The following is a 15,603-nucleotide window of genomic DNA, read 5'->3' on the forward strand; positions in this document are numbered from 1 at the left end:
ATGTTGAAGTCCTAACCCTCAATACCTCAGAATGTGATTATATTTGGAGACAGGGCCTTTAAAGAGGTAATTAAAAGTTAAAGGAAGTCATATGGGTGGGCCCTAATGCAATATGGCTGGCATGTAAGAAGAGGAGTTTAGGACACAGACAAACACGGAAGGAAGACCATGTGAAGACACAGGGAGAAGATAACCATCTACAAGCCGAGGAGAGAGACCTCAGAAGAAGCCACCCCCAGCAAATGAATACCGTGGGCCTCAGTGAACTCTAAATTAAAACATCTCTTTGGCCTCTGTTTATACTTGAGCTCTGAAATGGACCTGAAAACTCATACTGGCCAGGTTAATTATAAGTAGAAACCCAGAAAAATGAACATGAAGTCCATAATAAATGAAAATAGGAAAAGAAAATCCCCAGCAACTGGGGAGGATTGGCTGACTTGCTGCTAATGGTTAGAATGGGCTCATTTCACAGGGAGTTGTCCATAGAAATGGTTACCTTCAACTTCAGGATGGCCAGATGCAGGCTAGACCTGCAGGTGCACATCTAGGATTCAGGCTGCCCCTTACAGGTCATGGAAATCTCTGCGGCTTGTAGTGTGTATTTGGAAGGCATGACATGGGGGTGGGGTCCTTGCACTGAATTCCTTTGCCAGCTGTACACATGTCACTTGTCTGGAGACAAATACACAGATCTAATGAAAAGTAGTAGCCTCATCTCTTCAGTGAGATATTCCCCAAACTGGAAGAACATCAGAGATACAGTTTCCAAACTGATTGATTTTTAACCCAGTCAGAAAACCAAAATATTCAGCATAAATATAGAGTCAAAAAGAAAAGGGATTGAAGATGTCTCTGTGTTCCAGCCCAGTGATTCACAACCTGGGATACATGCTGGAATTTTCAATTGGAACTTATAAAAATCCTGGTGTCCAGGCATAAACCAGACCAACTAAATCAGCATCAGTAGTTTTGAAAATTAAAATATTCCTTAGGAGATTTCAGTATCAGCCAAAATTGAGAATTACTGCTCTCGTGGGAAATTCAGAGACCACACATACACAGGTGCACATACATACACACACACACACGCTCAAGCACACCTGCTGTCCCTGTTCTCTCGGGGGATAAGAGACACTGCAGCTTAATGGCTGGGGAGGAAAAAAATGGAGCAGGATTAGGTGGTGGATGGTGGTGGGGCTAGGTGTATATGGAAAATGTTGAAGAGTTCGGATTAAGTCAAAGTGGGGACATGATTAAGAAAGACCCCTCAGGATACTTGGTGAATACATTAAATGAGTTCCTTTTTTAACTGGACTGGTGAATAGTTCACTCTTTTACGTTTTCCATCCAGTGGCATGTAAGGAAGGTTAGAAGTTAGGTTCAGGCTTTACCTTGAAAAATGGTAGTAAGCATATATCAAGTGGGTAGAGACATTCTGTAATTCTTTATATGTCAAAATTAAGGTGTGTAATTCATTGGAAATGGGGTAAGTGAGTTCTGTGTTTCACAGAACTGCCAGTTATGCACTTTGTAGATCATTAAAATGTAGCCTTCTGTTTGTGCATAACATGCCTGTGTTAAAACTAACCAGTCTTTTCCCTCTCAACAACGGAGGTTCTACGGATGCCGTTTTGGCACCAGGAACTCTGCACAAAGAAAAATCTTTACTACGAGTTGAGCTAGGGAGAGGTGTCAGATAGAAGGTTTTCTTCATGGGATTCACACACACTTTCCAGGACATTCTTTTTCTTGGTTTAAGTAAAATGTCCAAATAGAATATGTGGGTTGTGTATATTTTTATACTGTTTTTCTCAAATAGCCATGAGTGGACATTCTGGCTTTCCCTTTGTGAAGTTCTACACTTAAGAGAGCTCATTTAATTCTCATCAATGGAAAAACAAGTAATAATGAAAGGGAATCTCTGCTATCATTAGTATTGTTCTGTTTCTACTCTTGCCCTTTGCTCTAGGTGTTTTACAAATATTATCTTATAAAATTCCATATATCCTTGAAAGTAGGTATTATTATGAGAGAGCTTTTAGTCATCCATTTCTAAATTATATACCCAGAAGAGGAGAGAATATTGGAACTCTTACGTAGACATAAGAATTGAAAGATGCAAAGTTGGAATGTAGCTTTCCTGGGGTGGGAACGGATTGCTCTGGGGATGGTCACTGATTGACTAAAAGATTGTAATTAGAATTTGCTTAATTGCTGCCAGAATCTGGCAGGGATAGATTGGTGAGAAATTATGTTGGACACTTGAAGTTTTCATTTCTTAGGAAAAGAGATTGCGAGTATTAATGGAAGTTTTTAATTAAGAAAATCCTATATCTGTCAGAGTTTTTAGTTGCAGCAAGATCTAGATTAGCTAATGAAGCAGAAAGGGGTTGATTGAGGATGTCATGCAGCTCACAGAATCTCCAGAAGGGCCAGAGAATTTGACTAGGACCTAGCAAGTTGGTAGGATGGGCCCATCTGAAGCGGAGCTGTGGTCCTAAGGAGTGTTGTGAAGCTCCTTTTAATACCAACAGGCCAGCTTTGCATGCATATCTGTTTCCAAGTTTGTCTCACAGAAGGTTATTCTCAAATGGTTTCCAGGACAGGCAGGGGCGGGAGCACATGGATGGATGTCTACATTACAGGTGGTCTAGGCAACAGTGTTAGTCCCTCCTGCTGTCCTGTCCACCAATTCATGCTCTGCTGTTACCAAATCCTTGTTAAATTTCCGTGCTCACCATAACCCCAATCCCTTAGATTTCTTCCCAGCTACTTCTAGAAGTTTTGCCATGTTGCTGCTTTTTTTTTTTTCTTTTGGATCACGCCTAGCCCTCTCAGGTTTGACAATTTATTTTTAAAGATAAAAAGAAAAGCAACTTTTTAAGTGAGAGACTCAGCTGTGTGCAGGACACAGCATTTGGCAGCTGATTATTAAATGTGAAAGAGGGTCAGTAAAGGGATATCCCCAGCATTCTCAATTCTCTCCCGCTACATAGGTTCTTTTGTTAGTTCTTTTAAAGGTAAAAGAGGCTCCCCTACATGTCTTTCTATTTTCTGGGCTCTGACATCCCTTGGTAATGAGCAGAGCAACACCCTGTGATGAGCTTTGCTGGACTGAGAGATTTTAACTGTGCTGGGAGAGGTGAACGCACAGACTCCCACTGTAGGCCAGCCTGGGATGGGCTCCCTCCCCCCCTGTGACCCACAGTGGGGTTGATGGCTGCTGCCCTTGGATTTGACCAGAAAGAGGCAGCCTAGGGTATCTTACGGGACTTCTGTTCTTCTTGATCAGAGGGAAACACTCATTCAGTTTGGCCTCAAGGTTTTCATTTCTTTTTTACTCTGTTTGAGGAAATCTTTGAACATCTGTATTTAACTTTCCATCTATGATACTGTACTTGAAGCAAGAAGATCTAATTCTGCCCCTTCCTTATTAGAATATCTGTTTCATCTTCTGTAAACAAAAGTCTACAGTGAATATCTCACAGCACTGTTGTAAAGATGAAGTAACTTACATAAAAATGCTTGATAAATGTGCAGTATTCTAAAGACCATTTCCTTCCTTCCAAATGGAGATGAGTGTTTCCCTCAGCATCTTTTCAGGCAAAAAAATTATAGTGATTACAATAATACTAATTATAGTTAATATTTCTTGAGAGCCTAGTAGGTTTTGATTACAGTTGAGTACATTGCTCATATGCTGTGTCATTGAATAGTCACAAGACTCTGTGAAATAGTTACTATGATTATCCCTCCTTTTACATATAAGGAAACTGAGGCTCAGAGATGCCTGATGTAAAGTGATACAGCTAATAAGCAGAGGAGCCAGGACTTGAATGCAAGGCAGTCTGACTCTAGATCTCCTGCATTATGCACAGCTCCTACCCCTGTATATTCAACACTGGTAGCTCCGTTTCTTATCTAAAAAAGATAAGAATTTCAGACCCATTTATTCTTCCTAGAATCCCTCTTTTATCATGGCTTCCCATCAGCCCCAGGTCCTGGCTCCTTAGCAGGACATGCTGCTCATGTATCATCCTATTTGGCTTTTGCTGGATCCCTGCTCCAGACGTTGCCGTGTACTCTGCCCCAGCCACACCAAACTCCCGGAGGTGGCTTAATGGGCCATGATTTCTCATATGTCCATTTCTCTGCACCTGTGGTTCTAGAAACCTGGAACCCATTCTCCTTCTTCTATACCTCCTACATTCCATTCTGTAAAACCCAGCTTATTCATTCAACAAATATTCTGGAGTGGGTGCTATAGGTTAGAGTTAGCATGAGGTATAAATCAATGACCTCTATGGACCTCTAGTGCAATAGGAGAAGCCCGAGAATGAATTCCAATGTCCTGCACAGAGTGACAAATGCTATGAAAGAGAGAAGCATCCGGTGCTTTGGCATTATTTCCAATTTTCTTGTTTATTTCTAAAATCTATGAAAAGCCTACAATGGAGCAGGTGGTACTGCTACGTTCTAGTGGTGGGTAGATAATAGTGACCAAAATAAATAACTAATAATTAAAATAAGAACTACATATTGGGGTAAGTAGTCTTAAAATCTAAAGAGCCAAGTGTTCGCGGGACTAAGAGGAGGAGGGGCCAAGTTAGAGTGACCAGGGAAAGCTTCCTTTGAGAGGCAACTTCTGAACTTGGACTAGAAGACAGAGAAGCAGCTAGCCGTACTAGTGTTCTAAATGAAACATGGGGAAGTTCAAAGTCCTTGAGGCCAAAAAGAGCTTGTTTTGTTCAAAAATTAGAAAAGAGATCAGTGTGAACACTTGCCAGACTTCCCTTCCCAAGCCTGGAGTGGCTGCGTTCTCTCCGACGGCTGACTTCTCTGTATTCATCCATCCTCCACAGTGAGTGCACATCTGCCTTGCCCCACACTGACCCTCTCGAGGTCAGGAGCCACAACCCATTCACCTGTGTGGGTTACTGACCCTAGTCTGTGCGAGGAGCTCAACAAATAGTACTGACATGAGGAATGAATGAATGATGTGTCCAGGTCTGGCTACACTATCCTGGTCTGGCTCACTAGAGCACATCATTCATTCACTGGCTACAAAAAAAAAAAAAATGTGCAGAGAGATCACAGGTAAAGCACAGCGCACTCACCTGGAAGAAGAGCCACCTGGGTGTTTTACTTCCATCCTTATTAACGAATTTTTAGTTCTAATTGTCGTGACAGATGTTAGAACCAGGAACTATAAATATTTGCAGGGTTTACTTCACACTGTGTATCTGCCTTCATCTCCCTTGGTAAATTCCACGCTCAGAGGCTCATCAGCTGTGCACACACAAAGCAGATATATAATAGTCAGTATTAAGGAAGGCTGCATAATAGAGCATTCTTCACACTAATTAGTTACTGAGCAGAGGGATCGTCTTTTTTTCCCCCTGAAGCTTCTACATTGCTCCCTACTAACTTCTGGATTGAGAACTTCTGCTTTGTGTTTTAGGTTGGAGCAATTGTCATCAGCATTTCTTAAGCATCATAAAAGTAGCTGCAATTTATTGAGTATTTTCTATGTGACAGGCATTATACTAAGCCCTTAGCATGCGCTGTCTCACTTGATGCCCACGGCAGCCCCAAGGAGCTTGGGTCGTGTTTTACAAATGAGGACGCTAAGGTTGCAGCTTGCACAAGGTCACCCAGCCAAAGGGGTCAGGCTTGAACTTCAGGTCAGGACAGTCTGTGTCCACAGTTCTTTCTGTTAGACCAATGCTTCCAAAACTCAGTGCTTCCTATGAGATCTCTTTGGGTATTCTAAAATAAATGAATAATTTTGGTTTTCGCTTTAATGATAATTCTAAAACATTAATATAAGTGTGTTTAGGGTCATTTACCATTGATTGAGTGGTGTCAGATAATTTCTGACTCAAGCGTGTCTTTGTGTAACAATTGCATGAAGGCACATGATAAAATTTTGTGCTGCATTTCTCAAGCTGCAGTCCTTGAGAGCCTGAATTCCTCCAGAGTAAGACACAGTACTGCAGTGCATCCATTACACTTAGTGTCCTCCCAGGCTCAACTCTGGGCTGGATTCAGGACTGCCTCCTCTCCACTGTGAGATTCACAGAGATGCTATTCATAGGATCCAAGGCACTGGTGTCCTGGTAACAAACGCTGCCGGCGGAGACACTGTGCAGCGAGCGTCCCAGTGACTCCAGCTGGCTTTGCCCTGATGCACAGCCTTCAGGAACCTCCAGGGAAATCAAAGCTGGCTGGTTGTTGCTCAGTGCACAGAGGCAGGGAAAAGAGAAAAAGACTTTTTCTAGAGGAATAAACAGTATTTGCAGAAGAGCTCTTCAGAAATCCAAAGAGCAAGAAGCTGGTAAAGATCTTCCTGGTGTCCTACTGCTGGGGCACACTGGGGCCCAGGCCCATAGCTGTTTACTGTAGGTTCACACACACTCACAGCACTCGCTCCTGCAAGGTGAAAATAATTTCAGGAATTATTTTTATTCTACAGAAGACATAAAAACTTTATTTTCAGATCTTGCCCAGATGCACAAGAGGAATCAATTAAGCTGCTGTGAAGGCTGTGGTCTAAAAAATGAAGAGAAATCCAGGAAAATGTCTTTAGATCTAACCTTTGCTGCTGCTGTAGACAGAGCATTGGGTGCCTGGGGGTGGGAGGAATCCTGCGGCGGGGAAGTGGAGCTCCCCTGCTTGACTCTGGGGGACAAGGGTAGAGACAGGTGAGTGGATTAATGCTGAGAGCTCACAACCCTAGAATATGCAGTACCAAAGTCATATATTTAAATGATGTCTTTTAAAATCTAGGGGACAAATTTTTCAAAAATAACAATAAGCTCACATGTATTTTGCATCTTCACAACTAATGAGGTTGACCTGAAGGATATATAAAAATGAAAGTGTGAAATTTTGCTCACTGAAGTATTAGTTTGCTAGTGCTGCTGTAACAAGGTTCCATAGACTGGGCAGCTTAAACAGCACAAACTTATTTTCTCACAATTCTGGAGGCTTGAAGTCTGAGATCAAGGTTTCGGCAGGGTTGATTCCTTCTGAACGCCATGAGGGAGGGATCTGTTCCAGGCCTCTTTCCTTGGCTCACAGACGGTCGTCCTCTCCTGGTGTCTTCACATCGTCTTCCCTCTGTGCGAGTCTGTATCCAAACTTCCTCTTCTTACAAGGACATCAGTCACACTGGACTAGGGCCTGCTCTAATGACCTCATTTTAATTTGATTACCTCTGTAAAGGCCCTGTCTCCAAATACGTTCACATGCTGAGGTGTTGGAATTAGGAATTTAACATGAATTTTCGTAGGGGACATAACAACTAATACATGGACCGAAAAAGAAAAATTCATTTTGGAGCAAGTAAAAAGTGATTTATGGAGCTGCACTTAATGAAATTTTAAATATTCTGGAGTTCAAGCTTTTCCCCTTTTCTATAAATCATAATTTGAATTTCCAGTAGCACCAGTCATATAACATTAAGGATCAGATATGATAATAGAAAAATAATGATGTGCTAGTTGGGAACTACCTATGGTTTACAATGATGTATTTCATTTCTAACTTACACTACAATATAATTTATAATATTTTATAGTAAGATAAATTTTCTACCTATGCCCTCATTATTGTAGAAACAGGCTTTTAAACATTTCAATATCGTATCAGAAATAAATGTTCTTTTTTCTGCATTTGATGCAGAAAAAGTCAGTGTGGGGAGGTCACTGTCAAGGAGTGTAAGGTCTTGAGAGTGGCCTGTGGACTGAGGAAGGGGAAGACACTTTTGCTGAACAGAAGAAACTTAAACATTCATTCCCCCCCTATGGCTTTGGGTGTGTGTGTTACACGTGCATTTAAGTGTATCACTCTATTTTAGTTGACTTTGAGGGTTCTTCAAAATAACTAGGAGACATGGGAATGGAGTTAGGGGCTGGCAGTATCACCAAGTGTGACAAGCATGTAGTGACTGCCAAGCCACACACACACGCACACCCGAGTCTCTAACACAGGTATCAGAATTGCGTGCTATTGCACCTGCAAATACACAGGCATAATTGCACCCACATTCTCAAAGCTACTTATATAAAGTTATATATTCTTTGCAGAGTTTCACTTGCTTTAGTTATATTTGCCTCTCTTCCATTTTATTTAGTACTTTAAAACTTTTTTTTTTTTTTTGCCAAAGGTGAAAAAGATAAAATGTAGCAGCTGAATATGAATGCAAACACACACACACACAGACACATGCATAGCTTTCTGGTTTCTTTCTGCAACTATATTCAAGTGCAAAGGCCGTGGATTAAAGGACGTACAGATGAAGCACCTCTGATTCCCTTCTTCACTGCTCTTCTCTCTTGTGACTCTCAGAGGAAAAATCCACCAAAGATTTCAGTTGTTTTTACATTTCCAATCACATGAGTAGATGTAGCTATTACATAAGGAAGATGTAAATGTGCCGAGATAAAAACAGGTTTGATTGGTGACTGTCTCCCTGGTACACACACATATAGGTCAGATCAGGGAGGGACCTCGACACACTCATGCAAATGTGTATCCGAAAGCACCTCCTAAAAGGGACTCCTCCTTGATGGTTGGAGAAACCAGTGGTTGTCTCCACTGCTTCACTTAAAGAAAGGGAAATGGAGAGACAGGAGGGAAAAGCGGCTGAAAGGCTGCGGAGAGGAGTCTCTGGGTGGAGGGAGTAGAGCTTAGTCTACTGATACAGGGAGCGTTGCTTTGGAAAATAACTGACGTGCTTAGGGACTTTTACCAAACTTGCTCTGCGTGGTTGATGAAATAATTTCCTCATCTCCACTAAACTGACAGTTAAGTCCACATTACTCACCAGCACTTTCGTAGCTGAACTTTCTATTTTGACGCGATGCAGTTGTGCTGAGTCACCTCCCAAAGTAAATGGGGGCAAAACAGAGGTGCCGCAAAGGGTCCAGATATATTTAGTTTGTATAGGATCTTTAATGCCCTTGATATCAGAGAGCAAACTTGTGTAGAAGGGCAGATAATTGAGAGGTATTGTTATGAAACAGAGGTGATGAGCAAAAATGAAGGTGGACATGAGGGAAAGAACAGGTGTCCCACACGTGGGCAGCACAGAGGAGAAGCCCGGTGCCGGCAGGTACATATGTATGTAGGTACATATGTATTCCATACATAATCCTAGAAGTAAATGCACTGAGTCCATAAAAGAGGAAATGAAGCGAGGGGTATTACAAAATAAGAAATTGAAAAAGAAACAACAAATTACTCCACAGAGGTGGGACTGAATTATATCTGAGAATAATGTATTATGAAAAAATTTAAATGATTATACTTTGTATTTTTAAATATATAGAAATTTCTTCCTGTATTGTGTCACTTAATATATGCTATGTCAATTTAAACCAAAATACTGGGAAATTTAATGAATGGCACCATGCTAGGAAGCCTAGTACCTGGAATCCTGGTGGATCACTGAGTTGTACATTGACAATTCAGCCAGCCTTATTATCAGTTCTGAGACACAGCTGGCATAGTGCAGGAATTAGATATTTCCAGGACTCTAGGCAACGAATGAGGTCCTTTAAATAGGTTCACGAAGCATTAAAAGGGTGTTGGTGTTATCCAGACTTCTGGATTTATTTACACTGTGATTTTACTGTTTGACAGTAATCTGATCCTTTTCCTCCACTCAGTTTCCATGATTTATTGAACAAGTCTCCACAGGTTAGTTAACTTTAGGGCTCTCTGTGGCACACCTCCCTCTGTCCTTGTCCTCTGGCACTCTTGACCTCTGAATCTTCAGAGTGTCCATAGCTTCCTCATATAGGAATTCCACTTCTTAGAAGGCATACATCTCCTTCCTATTCTAATCAATAGTTCTTCCCATTGGTTTAATGACCCAAAGCCATTTTATTTGAATCAGTAGCAAATAAGTTGACTTGCTTTAGTTAAGTACTCAAATAGTTTCATCTCTTAATTCTCTTTTTATATTCTGTATATACACAACAGGTCATCAGAAAAAAAGAAATCAAACCAAGACATTTTGCTAAGAAAATGACATAAGCTTATTTCAGAATTTTCAACTCTTCTGCATCTTACAATAACATCTCTCAAGATCTTAAAAAAAAATTTAAATTGATGTCTTTCTTTCAGTGCCCACTCACAACCTTATTTCTTGCAGATTTCCCAAATACTGGAAATGGGAGTGAGTGTTTACTTATACCAACCACATGGCAATCCTATTTCTAAAAGGGCCTGTGAGTAGATGGAAAAGAAGTGATGCATCCTGTTTGGTTATCTGCCTTTTGAGAATGAGTTTACTGTGACGGACTCTTATATAAGTTGCTGATAAAAATTTAAATTGGTACTTCCTTTCAAGAAAGAAGTATGTCAATACATACCTGGAGCTTTAAAATCCTGTCCTTTGATCCAGCAGATCCTCTTCTAATCATATACAGTAGGACAAAACTTAAATATGCAATGATTTGTCTGCAAAAATACACATTGAATCATTATTTATAATAATAAAAAGTGAGAACATGCCAGCTGACCAACAAAAGAAGAAGGGTTACAAAAAATAAGGGCTGGAATGTCATAAAGGAATACTTCTTGGTCATGTTTCAAAGTGTATGCAGTGGCATGAAAAATAACACAGTAGAACTTTTATACTTTATCAACTGTCAACATGTTCCTAGTTAAGGTATATATTATATATATATATATAGAAAGGAAACGTGAATAGAATCTGTTGCTAAAAATGTCATCTCTATATTGTAAATCCATGGGTAATTTCTTTACCATATGTTTCTTTATTTTCTATATAAGCTGTTATTACTTTTAAAACTGGATAGTAATTAATATTTTTTTAAGAAGAATGAAATAATTCAGAGAGGAGAAACCCTCTCTTCGCTTCAGCTAAATCTACTATAGACATACTTTTTCTCCTACTAATTCATTCTCTTCCACATCATGCATCTGTGATGTAGCAAAAGAAACAGGCATTGAAGCCATAAAAATAGCTGCTGTATACCCGTGATTTTTAATATAAATACACTTACAGAGTACTTCACAATTTTGAAAGACTCTCACGTAAAGCAGTCTTGAAAACACCACTTGTAATGTGAACTCTATGGGAGCAAAATTTTGTCTTGTTGGACGTTATTTCCCAGCATCTAGAACAGCGCCTGATATGTAGTGGGTGTAGAGTGTATATTTGCTGTATTTGTTTTTCATGCAGTAGTAGCAAAATGGGATCTCAAAGGTCATAATCTCATGTGATGTTCATGATGGCCCTCTGAGCAGGATATACCAGGTTTTATGGTCCCCAGTTTACAGGAAACACATGCAGAATGATTGGTTTGCCCAAGATCACACAGCCGGTAAGTGGCCGACATCAATTAGAACCAATTCTCTAGGTGAAGACTTCTCTTTACTATCAGTAGTTGCTGTGCATTGAAAGAAAGAATTTTCTTGGCTAAATTTTGAGTTTTCTACATAGCTTACACTTTGGTGGCCATTATAATACTAGAGATAAGTGCCCTAATAGGGAAAATAAAGGTAATAGGCTTCCAGCTCAGACCAAGAGGTCAACAAATGAGAAATAGTGTCAAAAATACCAAGTACCTGAATAACGGGCAGCATTAACAAGAAGGAGGTGGCAGTGGAAGCGTGGGGTTGATGGTCTGAAGACTGGGTTTGAAGGCCAAAGACTAAGAGAGAAAAAGAATGATGCTCATGCATAACTGAAATAAGCATAAGTGTAGAGATTCAAGCAAAAGGAGTGATTTGAACAATGGGCATCAGATAAGCACAAAATAAGACCATTAGGCATTTACTAGAGATGTGATGATGAATGGAAGCAGTGCTGTGTTACGTGAGGAGGTCAAAGAGTCAGGGAATGGCCTCTCATCTGACTGTCCTTTTGGATCATTGTAGACCTTGAGGAATCACTGACACTCTTTTGGCCTCTATTTCTTCACCAGTTACATAGCGGATATGGATTAAGTTCTTTCCAGATCACAGACTCCATGATACTAATTAAAAACCCTCATGTAGACTGGGTAAAGCTTGAGAAGTTGTTTATAAGTTTTTGAGGCCACAGAGACAAGTAGTGACAAAGCTCATTTTGTTTGTCAGAACAATGTTCATAAAAGTCACCCAGAAAAATGCTTTTGATTGGAAGCAATTTTACTGACCCAATTTTCTTCTTTATTCTCAAATTTGAACAATTTGCTATGTGAGCAATCAAACTAACTTTATGCAAATGCAGATTCTTCCTTCTTTCCACTGTTTTTTACTGAAGACTCCTCATTTTTCTATTTAGATTGAACCCAGGGTGGACTTAAGGTCTGTCGTGTGTCAAAGGAATGCCATGATGACTTGCCGGTTGCATCAGAAAAATAAATTGATTGACATTGTACAGATTAAATGGTTGATATCTTGGTATTTAGCAAGTTGTTAATTGATGAATATAAAATAAATGTCAGACTCAGGTAATAGAGAGAGGATGTGCTCTTGCCTGCACCAACAAGAACTGGGGAGAGATTCCCATTCCCAAAATGCTCCCTGAAATGAATGACCTATGCTAGTTAGATAAAATAGTGTCTAGTGTTCAGAATAACTTTCATTGTTTTGAAATAAAATTTTACAAACTCCTAATCAGTATGGGGATCCATTTACTAGCCAAAATATGCAAACTGTTGCCCCAACCACCAGCTCTACTGGAGAGCTAGAGGACTATAATTACTGAGAATTCCCCAGTAAGGGCTTTGGAGAATATGAGACAAGGGAAATCAGAGTTTTATTCCAGTTGGCATCCTGGTTTATTCCCTGAGGATACCATTTTAATATACAGCTGTTGCTTAAAATGTCAGCCAAAGACTAGGAATTATTAAATGTTCAGACACTGACTATTTATTCCTAAATTAAACATAAAACCTTCTTTGACCTTACAGTCATCTCACCTTTCATGGGTTAAGAGAAGGAGACATTTATAATGACAAGTAAAAACAGAGTAAAAGATTGTTTCTTCAGTATAGAGGGTGGAAAGCTGGGGATATACATGAACAAAATGAATACTTGGGAGCAGCAATTTAGCAAAATTTTAGCAACTCCTGACCTAATTGCACCCTTGAAGCTTGAGTAAAAGAAGCTCAGGACAATGACTCTGTACACAAATACTACTTCCCCTAATATATAATGGACGTTGGAACTTATCTGAAGAGGTGGTGAGGGTAAGAATGGAAAACTTCAAGCTCTGCTTAAGTGTAAGCTAGGTTTTGTATAACATTTGTGGTGGATGTCATGTCCCCTCTCATCATAAGCCTTATGACCCTCTTGAGCACCCACCTGCCCTATGATCCCTAATCCCTACTGGCCATTGTTTTCATCCCAGTATTGCTCTGTTGCTTAGCACATTCAATGACCTGCTTAGTCCAAATGTCTTGGTGATGACCAAGTATATTAATTTTACAGAGAAATTACCTCTTGTTCTTAGTCTATTATCACTAAGTTATCATTATCACACTAATGATAACTGCTAACCTTTATTGGCACATGTTATATATAGTCTGTGTTCTGTTCTCAGTGGATTTTATACAACTCATTTAACTTGGATTTTCATATGCCCATTCACAAGTGAGGAATCTGAGACCCAGATACATGAATTAACTTTCTCAGAGTCTCATAGTAACTTAGTGATGGAGCCAGAATTTAAACTCCAGCCCTTAACCCACACGTTTCTGCCACTATCATGGACTGAGTGGAGGAAGTATCTTAGAAATATTTAGCAATATACTTCACTTGCTAGGCAGGTGATGCTGACTGTTCTTATCTTTGGAGCTAAAGTTGACAAGCCCTATTTTATACTGCATTCTCCTTAGGAAAAGGGAGATGGCAAGATGATTGAGTGGAAAAGGATAGTCTTTTGATTTGAATTCTCATGGTTTTACTTACCTGGCTTATCCCACGTTGGTACATTCCATTTGCTTCATCCAAGGCTAGGAGTCTCTGTAGGGTCAAAGCTGTGTGTTTGGTAGGTTCATAGGTGGTTCACATATATTAATAGCTGGCCAAGTGTATAAGCAGAGAACAGATCAGGAGTGGAAGCACTCTGAAATTGTTTGCCAGAAAAAAGGCTTATCAACAGTCCCACAGAGAGGGAATGTGGGAGGTGAAGGGCTAAGCAAAGCTTTGTAGCTCTCCACTGAGCACTGACCTGGCTTATTCTCTCAGAGATGCCTGCTGTGTTTCTATTTCCTAAGTACCTTCAGACAGTATGTTGTTTATCAAACGGGGGCAACCAATGAGATAACAGGCATTTATAGGTGTTCACACACAGAGGTAGGCTGCATTACTCCTGCCTCTTCCCATAGGCATCCTCCTGGCAACAGCAGACACACACACACACACACACACACACACACACACACACACACACACACACAAACACACACACACACACACACACACCCCTGTCTATATATCAAATCATTTCATTCCTGGCCATTTATAAGAAAAGTGGCTCCCTCCCCCATGCTTACTAATGCAATGCTTTTTTTTTTCTTCTTAATCACAGCAGAATCTAAGAAGAAGAAAAAGGAAGGCAAGAAACAGGAGAAGATGCTGGACTAAAAGCTGCCACCTTCCGTGGAACATGAAAAGGACATCAGCAAACAGGATCAGTTAACTATTGCATTTATATCTACCGTAGGCTTTTTATTCAAAAATTATCTATAGCTTAAATATACAATAGGCAGAAACGAAAAGAAAAATTTCGTAGTAGCATTTTTTTTAAATGTATACCATAGTACGACTAGGGGCTTATAATAAAGGACTATAATCCTATTTAGAAAGTTGACTTATAGTACATGATAAATGATAGAAAATTGAGGTAAGTTTTTTGAAGTTACGTGATATTTTACATTTAAAATCTTTTTTTTTTTTTACATTTTTTTCTTTTGTCAGCAATTTAAATGTTATGACTATGTAAACTACTTCTCTTGTTAGGTTATTTTTTCACCTAGACTTTTTTTTCCCAATTGAGAAAAATACATACTAAACAAAGCAGCAATAAAATATGATCATTCTATTTGAGGAAAATATCTTGTTTTCTGCCAGTGGATTAAAAAATTTTTTTTAGTCAGCAAAATGAGGGGAGGGGGTTAGAGCATGCCCTAGTTCAATGTTAACTTTTTTTTTTAAGAAAAGTATTAAAACATGAAATTATTTCACTTTGGCAGAAATATTTGTTTTCTTGATGAAATTATTTTTCCATCTGAGGAAAAAAAAAGAGTAGGAGAATAAATCAAGGTGATGCTAAAAAAGGTGCTTTTGTGTGAAGTAATTTGATATTGTAACCCTTTCCCTTTATCACCTACGCTCCCCCAGCCAACCTGTTAGCAGTAAAAGTTGATCATATAAACTAATTAAATCACTCGTGGGCACAAATGTTACAGATTTTATACAGGTGTAGCTGTAGCTGCAGATGAAGATCTATAACTGTGAGTTTTCCAACTTTCTATCAGTATATAACAGGTAGACTGGTGCCACTAAATTGAACAAAAGTTCCAAAGTGGTCTAGGGTTTGGTGGAATAGAAAAATGTTCTTCTCTTGAGTAG

The 15,603-nt window shown here is 39.6% G+C and overlaps 1 protein-coding gene across 2 annotated transcripts in view; it reads left to right on the plus strand.

Moving 5' to 3' along the window:
• PTN (pleiotrophin) overlaps positions 1-15,308 on the plus strand; it is an 87,220-nt gene extending 71,912 nt beyond the window's left edge. The window contains exon 5 of one of the 2 annotated variants that reach the window (XM_010983165.3): positions 14,564-15,308. In XM_010983165.3, coding sequence (XP_010981467.1) covers positions 14,564-14,616 — 53 coding nt within the window. In that variant the 3' untranslated portion in view covers positions 14,617-15,308. Of the gene's footprint in view, positions 1-14,560 lie in introns of both variants that reach the window. The other variant, XM_010983164.3, reaches the window with a different exon arrangement.
• Positions 15,309-15,603: the final 295 nt, after the last annotated feature.

This window comes from Camelus dromedarius, chromosome 7 (assembly GCF_036321535.1).
Source record: "Camelus dromedarius isolate mCamDro1 chromosome 7, mCamDro1.pat, whole genome shotgun sequence".
Classification (NCBI taxonomy): domain Eukaryota; kingdom Metazoa; phylum Chordata; class Mammalia; order Artiodactyla; family Camelidae; genus Camelus; species Camelus dromedarius.